The sequence below is a fragment of the Kwoniella bestiolae genome, chromosome 8, assembly GCF_000512585.2.
Source record: "Kwoniella bestiolae CBS 10118 chromosome 8, complete sequence".
NCBI lineage: Eukaryota > Fungi > Basidiomycota > Tremellomycetes > Tremellales > Cryptococcaceae > Kwoniella > Kwoniella bestiolae.
In genome coordinates, this window is record NC_089248.1 from 279,288 (window position 1) to 298,274 (window position 18,987).

The 18,987-nt window shown below is 46.8% G+C and overlaps 9 protein-coding genes across 9 annotated transcripts; 2 read left to right on the forward strand and 7 right to left on the reverse strand.

Annotated features, from left to right (window-relative positions):
• Nucleotides 1–216: 216 nt before the first annotated feature.
• On the reverse strand, nucleotides 217–1,017 carry I302_108685 (uncharacterized protein; the record flags this gene model as incomplete). Its single annotated transcript, XM_019194411.1, has 1 exon — nucleotides 217–1,017. The coding sequence occupies one exon, from the start codon at nucleotides 1,015–1,017 to the stop codon at nucleotides 217–219; it is 801 nt and encodes a 266-aa protein (XP_019043247.1).
• Nucleotides 1,018–2,205: 1,188 nt separating this feature from the next.
• I302_108686 (uncharacterized protein) lies at nucleotides 2,206–2,556 on the reverse strand (the record flags this gene model as incomplete). Its single annotated transcript, XM_019194412.1, has 1 exon — nucleotides 2,206–2,556. One exon carries the CDS (start codon nucleotides 2,554–2,556, stop codon nucleotides 2,206–2,208), a length of 351 nt encoding a protein of 116 aa, XP_019043248.1.
• A 1,114-nt stretch (nucleotides 2,557–3,670) lies between these two features.
• Nucleotides 3,671–5,058, reverse strand: I302_108687 (uncharacterized protein; the record flags this gene model as incomplete). Its single annotated transcript, XM_019194413.1, has 2 exons — nucleotides 3,671–4,117; nucleotides 4,180–5,058. The coding sequence occupies 2 exons, from the start codon at nucleotides 5,056–5,058 to the stop codon at nucleotides 3,671–3,673; spliced, it is 1,326 nt and encodes a 441-aa protein (XP_019043249.1).
• Nucleotides 5,059–6,574: 1,516 nt separating this feature from the next.
• Nucleotides 6,575–7,664, forward strand: I302_108688 (uncharacterized protein; the record flags this gene model as incomplete). Its single annotated transcript, XM_019194414.1, has 2 exons — nucleotides 6,575–7,054; nucleotides 7,131–7,664. 2 exons carry the CDS (start codon nucleotides 6,575–6,577, stop codon nucleotides 7,662–7,664), a joined length of 1,014 nt encoding a protein of 337 aa, XP_019043250.1.
• A 392-nt stretch (nucleotides 7,665–8,056) lies between these two features.
• Nucleotides 8,057–8,788, reverse strand: I302_108689 (uncharacterized protein; the record flags this gene model as incomplete). The annotated part of the gene is made up of 1 exon (XM_019194415.1): nucleotides 8,057–8,788. One exon carries the CDS (start codon nucleotides 8,786–8,788, stop codon nucleotides 8,057–8,059), a length of 732 nt encoding a protein of 243 aa, XP_019043251.1.
• Nucleotides 8,789–9,978: 1,190 nt separating this feature from the next.
• On the forward strand, nucleotides 9,979–10,286 carry I302_108690 (uncharacterized protein; the record flags this gene model as incomplete). Its single annotated transcript, XM_019194416.1, has 2 exons — nucleotides 9,979–10,033; nucleotides 10,099–10,286. The coding sequence occupies 2 exons, from the start codon at nucleotides 9,979–9,981 to the stop codon at nucleotides 10,284–10,286; spliced, it is 243 nt and encodes an 80-aa protein (XP_019043252.1).
• Nucleotides 10,287–10,814: 528 nt separating this feature from the next.
• I302_108691 (uncharacterized protein) lies at nucleotides 10,815–11,564 on the reverse strand (the record flags this gene model as incomplete). The annotated part of the gene is made up of 2 exons (XM_065870713.1): nucleotides 10,815–11,380; nucleotides 11,534–11,564. 2 exons carry the CDS (start codon nucleotides 11,562–11,564, stop codon nucleotides 10,815–10,817), a joined length of 597 nt encoding a protein of 198 aa, XP_065726785.1.
• Nucleotides 11,565–12,572: 1,008 nt separating this feature from the next.
• Nucleotides 12,573–15,222, reverse strand: I302_108692 (uncharacterized protein; the record flags this gene model as incomplete). Its single annotated transcript, XM_019194418.1, has 7 exons — nucleotides 12,573–12,596; nucleotides 12,674–13,822; nucleotides 13,882–14,228; nucleotides 14,319–14,607; nucleotides 14,690–14,812; nucleotides 14,973–15,043; nucleotides 15,189–15,222. 7 exons carry the CDS (start codon nucleotides 15,220–15,222, stop codon nucleotides 12,573–12,575), a joined length of 2,037 nt encoding a protein of 678 aa, XP_019043254.1.
• Nucleotides 15,223–15,536: 314 nt separating this feature from the next.
• I302_108693 (uncharacterized protein) lies at nucleotides 15,537–18,975 on the reverse strand (the record flags this gene model as incomplete). Its single annotated transcript, XM_019194419.1, has 9 exons — nucleotides 15,537–16,031; nucleotides 16,155–16,848; nucleotides 16,905–17,395; nucleotides 17,460–17,605; nucleotides 17,670–17,895; nucleotides 18,021–18,407; nucleotides 18,499–18,578; nucleotides 18,647–18,734; nucleotides 18,808–18,975. 9 exons carry the CDS (start codon nucleotides 18,973–18,975, stop codon nucleotides 15,537–15,539), a joined length of 2,775 nt encoding a protein of 924 aa, XP_019043255.1.
• Nucleotides 18,976–18,987: the final 12 nt, after the last annotated feature.

Genomic DNA, 18,987 nt, shown 5'->3' on the forward strand with positions numbered 1-18,987 from the left:
GGTAGCATTTCTTGGGGTTGGTTGGATCTGGAGATTGACGATGAATTGAATGGAACGTTCTCTTATGTGCGGTCTTTCGTGCGGCTGAGCAAAGAAGCACAGAGTCATTGATACTGGCACAACGTTGTAATCTTTAAATCAGTGCAGCTGGCCATCATAAATCTAGGTAACCTATATGAGACAACCGGATATATGAATGATACTGTGCATCTCCATTCAATCGACTGCCCACACATCGTTGGTATTAACTCTGCTCCTATATATCGCCGTCACATGATCTCTGAAGATATCTGAGTATTCATGCAATGTCGGCAGATCCACCCGCTCATATTTCCCATTACCAGTGGCAAGTAGGACCCAACAGGATCTCTCACTTGGATCCCTTGCCTCGTCCTCAACGGAACTCATAATCTGTGGGGTGGTGAACATCTGCTCCAACGTATCCATCACCCCTCGATCAATCGGGTCTGTGTCTGTGCCAGGGCCTCCTCCCTCCTGATGATCATGTCTCTTCATGATCTCCTGATAGACTGACTGATGAATGATAGACCCAATGCTAGAACAGGAATTGATAGGACCAAACAAGGTTTGACTGAGTTCCTGAACCCTGTCCCGTTCGGCAGACACATTTGATAATGGACCGACATGGTACTCGAGACATTTCGTAGCTAGACTCGTAGAGATCATCTCAGTGACTATCCGCGTAGCAGTGGGTATCCATGATATTTCCCAATTTGCAGGGGGATCCAAATCTCTCAGGTGTCTTTGAGCCATATCAATCTGTGCAAGAGCACTGTGATATGCGTGGGACAACCTCGCATTCTCCATTGATAATCTTGCATTCTCCATTGATAATCTGTCGATGATCTCTCTGGACCGATCCGCCTCACTCCTCCCAAGAGGATTGGGATAGTCCCAAGGAGCGAAGGTACCGCCACCGGTCCAGGGTATGTCGCTGGAGTAATATTCCTCCCCATCGATTTGGGTGTATACGGTTCCTCGTCGTTCATTGTTCATATTGAGCAGATTGTCCGTGAATTAGTTGTCGTGGCTTAATCGAACTGCTGTGTAACATCAGAAAGACAATACTTGCATCGTGTGTACGCTTTGTAATGCTATTGCAGCGAGTGATACCATCTTGTCACGTGGGGCAGAAGGCAGAAGGATACAGTATCCATTGTTGTACATAGCTTTACAAAGAATACGACTGAGGTCTGACAAGGAGTGATTCTCACAAAGGATGAGGGCTCCAAATCGAATTCGAAGCCTCGCTCAAAGCCGTGGGATGACATGACTATTCCAGGCCTTTCGAAAATGGCTGCTGGCCGTTGGGAGCGTGGAACGTGAACGTAACTCACACGGTACCAGAGGTGAATTGCTGCGGAAAGGATCAGCGGTGGAGACTTGTCGTCATCCTTTATCGCGCCTCGAGAAGACATCACCCATCGACCACGCATTTCAGGTAAGATATCGAGGTTCAAGTACTGTACTGTATTCATGGACAAAGCATACAACACGCCGTCACTTTCTTCTCCAGTCTTATGCAGTCCCCTTCTGAAGCCTCGTTCCCGATCAATGCCTACTGATATTTCCCCCCATATCCAATGGTGTTTTCCGAAACCACTCCGAGAGTTATTCAAATACGGATCCTCTTGGTGGGCTCAGGTGTGAAGGGTGAAAATTTATATCCTCTCTTTCTCCCAATATCAGAGACCTTATCATACTCCAGACCGAGCGTAATCCATGTATCTATATCCTCTCGCTGAGCGCCCCCGAGCCGTCGCCCTCACCCTCGAGCCATAACACTGTTGTATTACTGGTGCAATCCTCGAACACCCCCTGCATATCGGTCCTACTCGATTTGTTGGATCGGGCAAAGTCGTACATCTTCTTTTAAAGCTCGGCGTTCAGACCCGTTGATTCAAGGATCGGACGATAATGGCTTAACTGAGGCTTCCTTCAGCGGTTTAAGCAGTATGGGAACGGTTTGGTACGGGTCTGATGATGACGAGGAGGCATAGCGCTGCTGGAATCAGATACATCTGAATCACAAACTATACGTTCTATGTAGGCGGATAGGGGCACTCATAGAGTATTCTGACAAAGGGGGTTTAAAATCTACGAGACAGGAGATATAAGAACAGCTGACGTATCAAATACAGTACTGCAATACCACATGGATCATCAGCTCAATGCCTACTCAGTCTACCTGTTCTGCCCAATGGTGAAAGCCGACCCCGGGATAGTTATGGTACTTCTCTCAACCAAATTCCAGATCGATCCACCATATTCCTCCTTCCCATCTGTGTTCGACAGTCCAAACGAACATTCATATTCCACCCCATCAGACCCTTCTTTGGCAATCACAGAGGGACGATCGGTACAATCTCCTAAGAACTTTGAAAAGTTCATAGTATTATACGACTTCTCATAGATACTATCATCGTCGATGACACCCTCGAGCTTGACGAGAAGTAATGGATCCGTATATCCTCTTATGGTATTTTGATATTCCCCCATTAGGGTGGATGCACCCTCGGTATTTAGGTTATTCATAGCGGTAAGTTCACTTGCAAGTTTTGCAGAGAGGTCAGCTTGGGTTGATAGATAGATCTCGACGGATGATTCCGCACTCGTGGAATTGGGCTTTCCGACTTTCCATGGTCATGTGCGGGTAGGCATTCTCAGATTGGCCAGATGTATCGTTGGGTGGCGTAGAGTCAACGATCAAATTCCAGAATCGATTCTTGTTTGGAGGTGACCTGATTGTAACACGCCCTTTGGGAACTACAGTAACTTGACTCATCGAACGGTCGAGAAAGGGAAGAGAAAAGTAATTGGATTGTTCAAAATGTACATATGCAATCGGAAATATCAATCAAGAGAACGAGTATTCATACCCTTCTACTTAGTAATGCAGATATGTCAACCCATCTGCTTTCGCATGCCTTCGAGTGGGGCGTGTTGAAAGGAGCTGTGCGCGAAAATCGGAAGTGTTGGTACTATGAAAGGATGAAGCGATGGCAAAAAGTGAGGAATGGGAGCTCGCAAGTATGGCTCATCATTCCTGGAAATGCATGTCATTTGCAATACCATTCTTCTCCACCGTAAGGCGACGAGGGGTTTTGCAATGTTAGTAGCCAAAGGTAGCGAATATGGTAGCTCTGTTGAACAGCGCTTCAGATTACGATAAGGTAAGTGACAAAATTCATGGACAAACATGTTTTTTATTAGGTAACACAGTACGCATATTGGTTTGGCAAGATAGCACAATATAGCGAAACGAAGAAGTTGATACATATAAGCACGAACAACGAAATTGATCTGGTGATTGCATATGATACGGTATGACAAACTTTGAAGAAAGTCCGTCTTCTCAACATTTAATTTTTTGTTATATATGCTAAGAGACTACAGTGACACAGCAGACATGGTATGGCAATTGAATGACTACGGTTAGAGATTATTGTAGGAAAAGGCAGATTGTCCATAACGAATATGAAACGGTGATTCAAAAACATATTTGATTGCAGTGTAAAATATTGTTCAGAACTGTCAGAAACCTGAACGAATATCAGATAATCTGACAAAGACAGAGTGGGTCATTGAGGAAGCACTCCGGTAGTCCTCGAGCTCGATGCTCCCATGGATAATCTGTCGATCTCCCTCATTATGGTTCTCTCGCCTTCTTTTTTCCTTCTCTGTCAAATCTTCTTCGACCTTCTTCACCTTCTTCTTCCTCATCGACCAATGATCTGGTCCAACTGATAGGGGTAACTAGCCCAACAGAACCGATTTCGAGAGATCCCGTTCCACCTTCTTGACCATTCTGTGGTTGCGCGATGGGCTGATGAGGGGTGACTGACGTGCTACCTTCCTCAGAGTTTGTATCGTTGGAGGGAGTTTGCCGTGATCCTGGGATTTCAGAAGATGAAGATGGTCCAGGTTCATTCTCGTGTCCGTCCCTGTTCTTAGGAACGTTCTTCGCAGAGATACATTCGATGTAATTTGACTTTCCTCGATGAGATGTAGGTGCTGGCGATCTTCTTCTGATCTCTTCGTATTTGCACACGAGTCTGAGCTCTTTACATCTCGAACAGATCTCGCCGCCTGAGCACTGCGAACGCATATTCTCATCAGCTTTTGTGACAGACTGTTTGAGCTGACGTTATCACTCACCTTGGCTTTTCGTGCTCTACAAGCTTGACATGCCACTTTCGTCCTTGATTTCTTCTCACCCGTCTTCTTAGCCTTGGCTTTCCTACCTTCACCGTCTATCTTCTCATCACTGGCTTTCCTCTTAGCTGCCATTGAACTACTCTCGGCTCGAGGGGGAGAAGGAGGTCTTTTGAAGTCTAATGTGCTGGTGGAGAATGGATTCGTGGTGAGAGGCTTTCTGGACGTGCTGGACGTGGGGGCAGGCCGCTGAGGGGGTTTGGGATTATCATTATCGGTGTCAGAGTTGGTATCCGTATCGTCGTCGGGTCGAGGAGATGAAGTAGGCGGGGTAGGTGGATACGAGGGAGATTTGGTCTTCTTATGAGGTGACTTTGTGTTACCCTTGTTGGATCTCTTACTATCGTTTGGTTTGTCGTCTTCTTCGGTTTCGTTTTCATTGTCGGCTGTGTGATGGTCGTTGGTGTTATTGTTGTCATTGCTGGAGACCTGATTAAATGTGTTGGTATTGTTTTGTGCGGTTTGTGCGATGTCGATATGAGCTGTGGGATTATGATTACTGTCGGTATTATGGGGTACAATTGTATTGTCGTGTTGTTTCAAATCCCGTGTATCCATTGTATCACCGTTATTGATGCTGATGTTTCGGTTGCTGCTAGTAAAGCCAATATCGTTATTATCGTGAAAGATCTTATCCAATTTCCTATCAAAGTCCAGATCGTCATCCGTATCGGTATCATAATTGGGGTTTTCCACGTCCTCTTGATCCGCTTGAGGAGGGAGGAGGTCCAAGGTGTTGCCGCATCCCAAGTAGATCTCGAGGGGAGGGGGAGGAGGAACGATAGGAAGATAGTAACGGTGGTTGTGAGAAGTTACGTACATGATTATAAACTACACAACGGGATGAAAGACTATGATAAGGATGGATGGGTTACAAGAAGACTGGGTTGGGTGCTAAGCTGTTTACAAGGGGGGTGGTGGCGAAAAGGGCAGTGTTGAGACAGTCAATATACAATGTTCAAGATATCATACAGAAGTAATGCACAAGCTGTATGCAAAGGCAACGAAGCTATGAAAGAAAGATGGAGTGAATAGAACAAATGAAGAGATGAAAGAACGAAACAAGATGGAAGGTGAACATTACTCGTGCCATTTACTTGTTCTACTACTACTACAACGCACGGACGTACGTACTTGTATTGAATGCCAACCTAGGTTTGATTACATCTCATCTCATCCAGACCCACGTGAATCAGGTACAGCGCTGATTGTACCTTTTTTGCATATACTATCTTCCATATATATTTGTTCGTGGTACTCGTAGAGTACGACCATTCATTTGATTTGCTCTCCTCTGGTGCTTACATGCATCTCGAAGGAGAGTGATATCCATGCACTCACTTGACACTTTCTCAGCATGACATGCCATACCCCTAATCAGAGGTCGTACCAGTCCAATAGCTGTGGCATTCAAATGGTCTCCACCCGTTTCCTCTGGGCAAAAAGCTGACGAGGCATAACGTACGAGTATGGTTTGCTCCGTCATTGAGTAGGGCATATGCACACCAGTATACATAGGCTTGCAGCCTGTAGCCATCGTACAGAGCACAAAGTTCAAAATCATGGTCCGCCCGAACTACTGGATCTCACGTTCAGGGAAAGATGACCGATCACACCCCCGGAGTTAAACTATCTTGCATGGAAAGGCGATCGAAGTGGGCACGGCGAATACATGTAAGCTCACTACGTATGCTAGTCGCTAGTGCCGGACATAGAGGGAGATCTCGACCAGGGGGTGTCACTGATCCACCCAATAATCTCTGCCTCATCCAAACTCGCAAGGTATTCTTAGTTACATACCTACAGGGCTACCCCTCAATTCATATATCCCAGTCCGGTGACACGTGAGGTGTACAATAACATGCATGTGAACTATAAAGAGCATCTCATCCTTACCAGAGTTGACGCTACAAAAAGGTACAATCAAATTGTCTCGGATTAAGATTGAGTCCTTTTTCTTGTACTTTTACCTTTTTTGCCTTTTCGTACTCGCCTGATTCAGCCTAGTCGCAAGGTATCTTAGGTGTACATGCAGCATTCACAAGTACAACGGATACGTGAAGGAACCGAAAGCCTATTCCCGATCGCATGACCACCATGTCGATGATGACGAAGAGCCAAGCTGCAGTTTCTGTAATTTCTCCCAAAATTACTCGGTGTCCTGGTCGGTGGTACAGTACGTGCTAACCTTAAATTGCTGGTCTGCGGATGGTCTACTACACCTATGTCCTCTTTCAGATTTCTATTGAGAATGATGATTGGCTCAATTATAATCCTCGAAAGGCGAAAACTACCTATGTCAAAATTCAACATACCTGCCATCGTACAATACAACAAGATGGAGTCATTCGCCGATCCTCACCATCCGGATGTCAAATTCTCCTACGCCCATCTTGCTATGCCCCAATATGCTTACGACCAGCTTCAATTTCAATCTCATCTCAACGACAGGGCTCGACTCGGACACCTTCTTCCTTTCATGAACGCTATTGTCCCTTACGAGTATTCACTCGCAAGGCAAGCTATTTTAGACATCTCCGATCCCACAATGGCACTCCCCAATCCCACATGCATAGCAACAAGCCTCGTCCTAGGCCCCCCGCCCAAAGAAGGCCAAGACGACCCCCAGCTCTCCTCGGACGAAGAGCAATCAGGCAATACTAGCAAAACCACTTCACTCTCTTCCACTGCACCTCTAACAGTCTGCGACGGATCCAAGGTGAACAAGATCAAAGCGGACGACATGGATGTTCAGGATGTCCAGAAAAGGAGGAGAACGAGCGTAGCGTGTGATGCATGCAGGCATCGTAAGGCTCGAGTAAGTCTGTTTTCTCCCCGCAAGATGGCTTCCAACCGTCGAGCTTTGGGCTGAGTTTCGGTCTCTTTGGTTATAGTGCAGTGGAGGAGTCAGGTGCAATCTGTGTCTTCGCGATGGGAGCCGATGCGTGTATGATCGACACCCGAGGACTCGATACGTCCCCATCAAGACATCCTCAAAGACCACTTCGGGAAATCAGAAAAGACGAAAGCGTGATCGAACCGCTTCAAACCCCATGTCAAGTGTCGAGCCAGCCACCACCGACACTTCTCAGAACTGGTTGCCTACCCCTGAAATGTCCAGGATCTCTACGGTATCTCCGTTGACTGATGTGGGAAGTATCATGCTTCAGCCTGAACCTCCGACAATGCACGTCCGGGTGGTTACAGAAGACCACGGCCTGGCATTTTTGTACTGGCAGGAATCCAACCGACAGAATGCAATTTCCCAATTGCAATATTCTGTGGCGAACGGACGAGAAGCTGATCAAACTATGGGAACTATTCCCGGAATCTACACCCCGGCTAGTAATGGCGCAAGTTTGAGTGAAGAGGAGGCAGCGGTGGTTGAGTATTTGATTGATGACGGGGCGGAAGATGGGGGATGGTAGAATGGAGGGATTATTGAGTGTTGATGGAGAACTTCTGGTAGAAGGGTGGTTTTGGTAATATCTTAGCTCAGTACAGTATCCTTTGATTCGGAACGAAACGAAAGCGAATGTTGGAAAAGAAGTGAACCAAACAGCTCAAAGAAAGCGAGAAGAATATGAATAAAGGAGAAGATAAGACACGAAAACAAAAGAAAACAATGAACATGGTGTGCAACAATGAAGGCGACAATGTCATCGTTTGCTCAGTGAGGTAGTCCAAGGCTGAACACACATACGTTTCGCACGTAAGATGGGCCATGATCAGCAGATCTACAGTCTCATGATCATCCTGAGTATGGAACGATAACAGATGACGCCCCTAGACCTGGGGCTCGCCTTGCACAAGCTCAATATCAATCGTTACTCGAGGCTGGATTCGCTGAAGTCGTGGGGACCATTCGAAGATGATGATGAATCAGATCCTCCGATACACCGGTCTGTCGAACCGTCAAGGTCCTTCTCTTGACTATCTCATTACAAACCGAGGGATCGTGTTGTCTTTCGGCCAGTGGCGAATCATCGGTTCCAAACGATACCCTGTAGCCTCTCTTGCCGGGCGCGATTGACGTATCCACACATTCGACGTGGGGAGAACTGGTGCCTTCCGAAAGGCAGAACATGGTAGGCAGATCGGTATCAATTGAAGCGTCGTATAGACAATGCACACAAGGGTCGACCAGTCCCCTGATCACTTCTTTATGATGATGTGCCAATCGGCTCTTACCCTCTCGCTCATCGCCATCGGTGGTACTTGAAGATGAAAATCCGCAATTCTCTATACAATGCTCAGAGTCAAGTTTGGCGTTAGACTCAGAAAGTTTCTCAACGAGATTGCCATTGTGCTGTCGAAGCTTGTCTAGAAGGTTTCTTTTGAGCCATAGCTTTCTTTCCGAGAATGATAGTTGGCTTTGCAGCTGTCGTGCCCTATCTTCAGACTCTTTGAGTTTGCTGTGATACTCGTCTCGTTCCGCCCTAAGAGCCCTGATGACCTCCCAGCATTCGGTATGAGTGGTATCTCTCGTCTCAGAGGGGGGCGGCTGCCCAGTCAACCTGTTCCAGCGGTTCTGCGAGGTATCGTTACTCATCTTGAAAAGAACACTAGCTTATGTCACCGTGGCTATCAATCCGAGCGGTGTATTGCATTGGCTGGGAATCGAGAGTACGAAAACGAGGTCAGTGAAAGATCAAGTGGCGACGAGCAATGAAATGCTGACAGTCCAGGCGCAGAAGAACCCAGAATGAACAGTTCTTGAGCTACATCGCCTTTCAGATCGCGTTACCTCCTGTTCACCATTTCGAAGGCGCTCTTTTCCTTTGAAGTACCTTTCGTCTTTGTATGTGTGTCAAGCTCAATACGAACAGCTAAAAGAGATTTTGTTGTCAATTTCCGTTATTCTTCTCTTACAAATTACAGAATAGCTGTCCGGTCACGTTGGACTTCCCTCAATAGGTTACGGTGAGTCTGTCTGGATACACTGAAGACCTTTCTGCCGATTCGCCGTCGATGTTCCGTAGTCTTTGTTTGATCTGTCCAGACCGTACACGACCGCTAAAAAATCATGACGCTGACTGCAAGCGTTCAACCACTGGACTAATCGACGATTTGATCGTCTCGAAGTCCGTTCTATCCTTTGAGGTGCTGCACCTTTCTTTTTCCCCATTATGAGTTCCAAACTCGATACAAAGCATGCAAGAGGTGATCTTTTGTCAACTTCCCCATTCTAGCCCCCCGTGCTTCTATCAGCAACCGCTTTCAATCTGTCTTCCATCCAGAGAGACCTGCCATGATCTCGTTCAATGAGTTATAGGTACAGTATCTTTACAAGAATCCGAACTTTCCCCCGATCTTGTTGAGGTATCGCTTTTTCTCATCAGGGGGTACATCAAGCACACAACCTGAGAGATTTCGTCATACCAGCAACGACAACGATCCAGACCGGACCAGAGAGATTGATACACTATGGCTGCAGGTGTTCTAGAGATGTATCAACATGTTGGTGAGTAGTGCAGTACAGGACATGTCGGCGGGATCGCCATCCCTAAATATAAATTATGACCCCTGTCGTAATACTCTACCTAACCTGTCAATTATCCTTCGAATATAGCAACGATTCAATCAACCATATCCCAAAACTTTCAACGCTCTTTCTCGCAGACCGATAAAACCCAATCAGACGTGACCTCATCACTGGAGTATGCTCTCAAACGAACACGACAAACATCACTTGTCGGTCCCAGCAGAGAGGCCTCCTTCAACCGTTATCACTTCGCAGTCATGTCAGCCGCTCGCGATCCAGATAAAATTTGGGACGGTAATCATACAGTCGATAGTGAGTGGCAACACGGCACAGAGTCTAGTGGGGTATTATTTTTTACTGATCACGCAAACACATAGATTTACTTGCGGATAAAAGTTCATTTTACCTCGCGTCACTCCAATATCAGACCCAGACAAGCACTTCCAGGGTGACTCCCATCCCGGAAGAAGAAGGCAGGTCGACTGGGCATGAGGATTTCCCTTTGGTGCCGGGACTGGAGAGGGATAACAGGGCTGCAACCTGGCCTCAAAACAAACCGGAATAATCCGAATGAAATTTTATAGCTCGTGTGATACGCTGTATTGAATCGATATTGAGCCACATTCGTATTTGATTTCGAACAGTTGATTCACTCGTAATGCGTGTAAGGTGTCGAAACCCCTCGATGCATGGTGTTACACACATATTGCACATGTTCCCAGTGGATTGTGTCTGGGATGCAGATACAACGAATGGCAATTGTGTTGCAGTGGCGAAGGTTGTATGAGGATATCGAGATGACAGGCGAAGTAATTTTAAGACCATGCAGATGCGATCACACCTTGAGCCGAAACACCGAAAGCGATAGTGTGCCAGTGAATGACGATCGAGGTTATGTAGTGAGCAGGGACATCTCATAGTCAGCAGTATATATGTCCGTGAGCACTCCCCCAATTGAAGATGAAAATTACAAGTATTTGAACAGGTGCATTAGAAAGTATAACGTTCTCGTAAGTAGAAACCAAATTCAAGCGTTTGGGGAATGACTGAATTCCACCCAACAATCGAATACTTCCGCCTAGTGTCCTGACCGTCAAATCAAGCCTTCGTCCCTTTCAGACCCATCAGAATGGGACAAATGACGATGAACCAGCGCCTCGGGGACGACGATTTGGTTAAGGGTGAATGGAGTCTTCCTAAGCATTTTGGAGAACTTGGTCAGGTCAAAACTATAATGGGGGTCATCTGGCGGGTCGATCCAGTACTTGACTGCATAAGCTCTTGAACCAGGTCTGGCGGACGGATCCTTACATTCGGTCTTTAGCGATCTACTCGTCGCGTGACTGAGAAAGTCATCGATGGGAAGATCTTGATCCATGGCCGAATTGAACATGTCCTGACTGGTATAGTCTATCATACTCTGAGCGAGAGGCAAATAATGATCTTTCAGTCCACATTGACTATCCTCAACTGAGCCGACAACGGTCTCAGCAGCTTTGGAGAAACCACAATGCTTCGTACAGTACTTTGCCTCCTCAGAAGCGATCTTCTTGGCAAGTCGATATGCAAGTTCTTTTTGGAAATCCCTAATTCCCTTCTGCGCGTCGCGATTTTTCGATGAAGCCTCCTTGAGTTCCCTCTCCAGCTCTCTTAGATTAGCTTAGGATTCCTCCCACAAAATCTTGTAATCTGGCGACTCCTCCGACATGCCAGTGTCGCTTTCAGAGTGGTCCGTTGCGTCAGAGGTAGCTGATAATCTGACGCTTTCAGAATGGTCCGTTTCGCCAGAGGGAGCTGATAACCCGAGCTAACGCCACAAGCGTCGTCCGTTGGGTTCACTCATCGTGGTGGGTACTGAAATGTAGAACGGTGATCGAGGTAGGTGACAGTGACTGTCGATCAGAGTGATCAGAGATCTATGTGGAAGGGTTATTCTGCCAACGAGAAAGGTAAAAGTTCCACTGGGCAAGTGGGTATAAGCTTCAAGTGGGTATAAGCTAGAACTTGGAAACCTATGTAGGCTTTTATACCCCTCCTTCTATATCTGTATGGAGCGCTGTGTGCGAGTAGGCTTCTTGTCACAGCTACGGTCCATTGTTGAAACTCCTTTTGCGACGTCACTTCTCGTACCTCTTGACCTACCTTTCTACTGTGTAGCAGGTTTCAGAGCGACGTCGAGAAGGCTGATTGAGACAAAGGTAAGATACGTACGTCACACGAACGCAAAAATTGTAAAAGATTCATGGCGATATGTGAGTCATTGCTCCTTTGGTAGCTAACGCCTGATGTATGATATGAGGGTGATAGCTGATCATGAGTTCGTGTACTGTACATATACGCTGCGTTACCCAATCATGTACAGGGAGATATACATCGCTCAGACCCATACTCAATTCATCATGCCCTGTAGATTGACTGGCGAACGAAGAATCACGTTACATCTGTTCACTGCGTCGAGAGCACAAGGACCTGGATTGTGTCTCTTCAACCGAAACACAGATACGACTGACCTGATCCCGAGTGTGAGGAGCGAACTTCGGACTAGATGCAGACTCTATTTCCGAAAGCTGGATGTGTCTGAGTGTCAGATAATTTGCAATGGCAGACCATACATTACGTTGGTCAGACATCTTAGAAAGCTTGAACGTATGACGGAACGTATGTTACAATTACATAAGTGATTCAATGATTCAGGGTGCTCTACAACATATAATCTACAAACATTGTAATTGGGAGAACTCGACAGGCAGCAGTTGTGGAGTGTGGAATAGACATATGAGCAGAGGACAATTGTGCTTTGATACAGGGCATATAACATCTACTCGAACCTGCCAACAGAGGCGTCATACATTCAATCGTTGAAGAACGATTTGAACTAGGCATGAAGAGTCAGTTATTGTCACCCAATCTCCGAGTAATCAGAACAATACTTGACTTCTGCCCAAAACTCACTTTACTAGACCCATGTCTCTCCTGGGTAGGATGACCAACTCCTTCATCTTCATCCGTCAATTCATCGTACTCCTCATCGGGGTTCACATTCTTCCCTTTACCTGAACTCTTAGACGGACTACCTGTATGATATCCCTTCCATGGACTTGTTGAACCCTTTTGAGGTGAGGGTTGTCTTTTCTGAGGCGATAAGGTTGAAACCATACTTTTTTGACCTCTTTTTGTTGGTGAACCAGGCGAGGGATTATCAATCGTACTATCCCATATCAATTCTAACCCAGCATTCGAAGTGGAATTATCGCTGATCGAATCAGTCACCCGTTCAGGATGTGACTTGTTACTCTTGGTAGTAATAGTTTCGTTTGATCCCTTTGAAGATGGTGGTAATTCTTTATCCTTCCCTTTCCCTTTCAAAGGCGAGGTAGAACCGTAATCCCTAGCTGATGATGGCCTAACCAATTCTGAATTTTGTTGCGATCTAGCAAATTCCTCTTCCATCTCCCGTTCATCATCCAGATCAGCCATATCCAGCTCTTCTTCAAGGTTCATATCTGACAATCCGGCATGTTCAAGTATCTCAGCTTGAGATATTTTGATCGCTTGACTTCGAAGTGGTTGTTCGGGTGAACCATGGTTTTGCGATGCACCAGGTAAGAACAACGCTTCTTTGTCGCCATTCTGCGAAGGTGAGATATGGTCCGGATGATCGACTTCCATATGATCGTCATCTTGATGTCTGGCATTTGATGGCCCAGCCGAGGCATTACGTTGAATAGCGGAGGAAGCGAGATAGAATGTGCTCATTGGTTCTTGAGCGGCGGTGAGATTCAAGCTTGATCTCTTTCTGGATTGACTGGGAGTTTCGGATCCCTTCCTCTTTCTACCACTTGAGCTGCTGCTTGAGGAAAGGTTTCGTCCATAAGTGGAAGGGGGCGGAGGTGGAGCAGGAGCATCACTACTTGATCGTTTGATTTCGACTGAGGGTGATCGGATGTCCTTGAATGCTTCGCAAGCTGTAGTAGCTATTGCGCAAAATATTGAAAAGTCTTCAAATTCCTCGTCTAAGCTTGTGAGGGTGAGAGGTTGTCCAGGTTCAGAGAATGATACGTTAAGCGTTGCTGAGAGTCGCTCTGCCAACATTAAAGTAGCCTTCGCTTCATCCTTGTCAGCTCTAATCAATGCGTTGCGGAAGCAGGATAAGGACTCACCCTAAACTCCTTCATAGGCAGAGTCAGATCAATCCTATCTCCCACCACCTCATAATCCTGAAACTCATCCGTATCAACCTTGATCTCCGTACATAGTCCACCCGCTCCCAACCCTTCCCACAACTTCATCCTAACCTCATTCTTAGTGAACATCCAGCCTAATTGGTCCGTCCCACTTGTATTGGAGTTTCCAGCATAAGTCGATCCTGTAGATAATGCGAAGTTCTCTAACCAGTCTCTGAGAGTTCGAGTGGCAATGACGAATCCTGAGGGGGTGGTATCGGGATCGACATCTGCTCGGAGGAAGTCTGATGAACCGAGGTGAAGGGAATGTTTCTTGGTTACTCCTGTGACGACGAATACAGACACAGTAAGCGTGTGAATCGCGGTAATGATATCAGTGGTGAGATCCAATCGCCAAAGGCTACCTGACTCACCATGTTTGCACACCAGCCTAACGATCAATTTCGACTCGATACTAATCCTAGCATCCTCATCATCCGTAAATTCATCTTCATCACCGAAATGTCTATCACTTTCTGCTCCATTTCCATTCCCATCGTGATGATCATCACCATCACCGTTGACTACTGATTCGCTTCTCGTATCTCTGTCTCTCTTTCGATGTTGGAGAGGCCGCAGTTCGTTGGAAGGGTCGATGATCCTTAGGTCGAGTCTGAGGATAGTATTCATCTGCGCTGCTTTGCCTAGTACCGCTAAGACGGACTGCAAATATCGTACACAAAGGTCAGATCCACCCCCACCTCCGTCCCTGAATGTAAGCGAAGAAAGAGAATGAACTACATACCTTGACTAACAGTTGACATTTAACACCTTTCCTACTTTTCGCTGACCATCTGTAGAAAAACTTCTTGTCCAGTTTGAATAAGCAGAATGCCGATTTATTGGCGTTGGTCACTGCCAGTTCCCACTGTGTCAACGGGATATCACATGTGCCTCGTCAGCTTCTTACCCGTCGATTGTCCGTGCAATGAAATTAGGGTGCATGGTGCATGAAAGCGGATGCAGTGGAAAAGGAAGATCAGACCGGCGGTGAGAGAGGCAGGTTGGGGAAGGAACCACAAACTCACAGCTTTATGAGAAGCATGTATATTCAGATCATCCCCATATTTCGATGCGCATTGCAGTAGACGGAGGAACGCTGAGAGATGCACGAGAGAGATCAGTACTCCTTGCAATGATCAATTCGTGAAAGACTCGCCCTTCCCGAACGGAGGGAAGACGCTGTACGTGTGCGTCGGAGATGGATAATCAAGGAGTTCCTCGTAGGCAGGAGTAGGACTCACTCTTCAAATTCTCGCCCTTTATGGAAGCGTCCATCGTGTCTTCTCCGATCCACGGCTTATCCTTCGACGCTGCCAGGTACGACTTACTTGAGATAGATCGAGGATTGAGAAAGAAGAAGAAGAAGAGGAAGAGGAGGAAAGAGGAAATGTGCTTTCAATGTTACTCGTAAGTGATGTCTTCGATCGGTTGACTGTGTTTGACTGGCATGGACGCGTACTTCCGACGGAACATTGCCGCTCACCCCCACTCTACCCCACTCTGTTATCGTTTGCTGCGGGAGGTAGATAATGTGGTTTGGATAAAACATACAATACAACATCATGCATAGCATCGTATCTACCAACATATCACCCCTCAACAACCTTGTCTTTCTTCTTCTTATCTCCCTTCTTCTTCCGTCGTACCTTGACAACCTCAATCTCATCCGTAGGCGTAGCAGGCATATCATCATTCCTCGCAATCTGCGCGGCAGAAGGCTCTTCATCGACCCTATACTCTTCAAACCTACTACTCGACATCGCCGTACCAGAGCTCAAATCTATACCTGACAATCCCTCCGCTGTCTTATCATTCCCATCTGTCTTTGTCGGCTGAGCAGTGTTCGTACTAAATCCCTCAGGTAATTCACCGGTCCGGTCGAATTCTGGTGGAGGAGCTTTTTCCTTCTTCGGTTTTATCTTACTCTTACCCTTCCCTTTTGTCTGGGTCGTCTCTTGTATGGCTAGTTCGGAATCATCCAGCTTGACTATCGGTATCTCATCTATATCTTCCTGGTTCTCTTCAGTCTTGTCGTAGAGGTAATAAGGATCATCTTTATGTTTCGCCTTTCTTGCTGCTCGGCGCTAAAATCCCATCAACAAAATAGATATCAGCCTGTGTCACCCAGCCATTTCTGTTGATATCTACCTGCGACTCATCCTCGCAAGTGAGATGATATTCATTGTATGAGGAAATACGAAACTCACCCTAGTTCTCTCCTCTTTCGTTTCCCCCTCCCGCCTCTTCCCCCTCTTCTCCTGCTCCCTCAAAACCCTCCTCAACTCCTCCATACCCTCCCCACCGCCCTCTCCCAAATCAATCGCAACCTTCTCCTCCTCACTTTCCTCATCCTCCGATAAATCTCCGAATCCACCCTGAGGAATGATCTCAACATCTAAATCCAGTCCATCAGGTATACGCACAGCTTCCTGAGCCTTGTACGCTACCGCATTAAGCTCATGGGACGTAAAGAGCGGTTCGAATAGGAATAATGATTTCGGGTATGGGGGAGTATCGTCGTCCTTGGGTGATTCAGAATCGGCAAAACCACCTTTTATCTCTGGTATATCACTGGATGATGCCGGTATCTGTGACTTGGGTGGGACATGGTTCGTCAGATCCGCTTGGACAAAGTTAAGTAGTTGAGTGAATTCAAATGCCCTTTCTTGAACTTCCATATCGCCCGCTGAGAGGAATGGCTCCAACCCTGATTTGATGGATGAGACTAATGCTTTACACTCTTCGTGCTTCTCTGATGACCATGAGGAGGAGATTGATGCGGCATAGTGTCCGAATATCTTGGCTGAGGCGTGGAGTGATAGCGATGTAAGCGCCGAAGATGATAGGTGAAGGGTAGGTGAAAGTATAGATAATATCGCGCTGAGAGGGGAAGATAGGTAACTACAAATCGCCAGTCAGCTATCTTGATTTCGAAGGGCATGAGACTGGAAGCTCACCTCGAATATTCCCCACAAACCCATATAGCAGCCTCTATCAACCCATCCTCACCGGTCCCATCCCTCCCTCTTTCTCTGAAATCTTCATCGCCCAGAACCTTCTCCAAAACACCCACAGCATACTGTCTGACTGATTTGACTCGTCCCACCACATCCAAGACGAGCCTTTTGATCTCCTCTCCGACATTTACGTGACTCACATACGCAATATCTATCAAAACAGATATCACCCATTCGAAATCCGTTACATTCACATACGTGTCATACGAAATGATCGAGAGTAGTTTTTGAGTCAGGAGAAGCCGATAAGCGGGAGAAAGCGATACAGATGTGGAAGTCGTTGCAGGATCTTTTGATGCGGTAGGTGATAACTGATTGGCGATTGCTGTAAGGGAGGCTACGGCCGATGGCAAAGTAGAAGTATTGCTTTCAGGAGGAGCGAGGTGGGAGAGGAGTTGATCTGCTATGGTTTGTAGATTGTCTCTATCGACCTGTTGATTTGAGTCAGCTATGGATCGGGCTTGTTCCTGTATATAGACGCTTGGGACAACTTACCATCGAAGTGACGAGCTCCAGAGCTCTCATACGTATCGATACATCAGGATCATCCAGACTTTCCATTATCTCCTCTTGATACTCCGCTACCATTGCTGGGTGGGTGGGTATGATCTTCACCATAGCTAAGAGCGCGATGTACCGCACTGTTGACGTTATCAAGGCAGTCGTCAGCTAGTTGCGAGGAGCATTAGTATTCACATAGCTTACAGTTCTGATCACCCCCTTCATCTCGCAAATAACCTCCCAGCTTTTCCACACATACTCTGGCCAAAGCTTCACCCTCTGCTCGATCAGGATCCAACATCCCTCCTACTATACATGTCCTCACGCACTCATAGAGTAATGAGATGGCCGATGTGGAGGATATAAGGGACGTAATGGGTGGTAGTAATTTACGGACCAATCTAGGTTCTAGAGGTGTGAGAATGGCGAACTGATGTATCATCATCACTGTCAGCTTGACATCATTCTCCAGTACACCCATCAGAAATCATACCAGACTTGAGAGGTATGTGAACAATTTCGAGACAGGCGATGAGGATGTAGATTGACACGTACAAGCTTAACAACCTTGATCAACATCCAATTATTCGTACTCCCCGTCAATATCCCAAACAACTCCGGAGCCAAAGGCAAATAGTTCTTCCCGCCCTGCCTCCTAGCTAATTCCATGACCACCCCGACCGTAGCTCCTATCACACCTTGATCGGAATCTTGTAATCTCTCTCTCAATCTGGGAAATCCCTCTCTTAGACCCTCGGGGAACGCTTCCCAACATGGTAAGAGGCAGAGAACCGCTCGTTTACGTATACGTGGTGAGGAGTGGGTGAGGAGGTGGAGTAGGTCTGGATGGAGGGTTGTGGATAGTGAAGGGGATAGGGAGAGGAGGTGAGGGAGGGCGGTTAGGGGGAGTGGGGGGAGGGGGACGTGGGGTGACATTAGGTCCTGTGGGTGGATTAGCATGTATAATGGATTTGATACGTTGACGTATGTCTGTAAAGGTGAAAGAAAATCAGATTGGACACCCCAAGCTCACCTTCTTGATCCCATTGACGGTCAATACCACTTCCTCTGTGTCACCCGAGAAAGCCATAGGAGCAGCGAGGTAACCGATCTCTGTACAGACCATACTCATGAGCCTGAACGCTCCCTGTGATAGCATCTAGCGGAAGAGAGAAGCTCACGTTTCAAATGATACCTCTGCGAACTCATAACTTCGACCACATGAAATGCGAATTCCGGAGGAGCAGGTATAGGATATAGCATCATGAGCTAATACCCGCAAGCAGAACGTCAGCTGGTCCTCAGTCTATCAGGATGATGATGGAGAGGAGGGTATACTTACATAGCATATCTTCAACACTCCCTCAGCCTTCAAAGCCATATCTTTACCTTTCAACTCCTCCCTGATCTCCACCATGGCCTCTGAGATAAAGGCATCCTCTTGTGCCTTTGAGGATGCCTTGTGTGCTCTGAGACCTCTTATGAGATCTTGGAGTGTCCGCTCGAACATTTCGGGTTGACT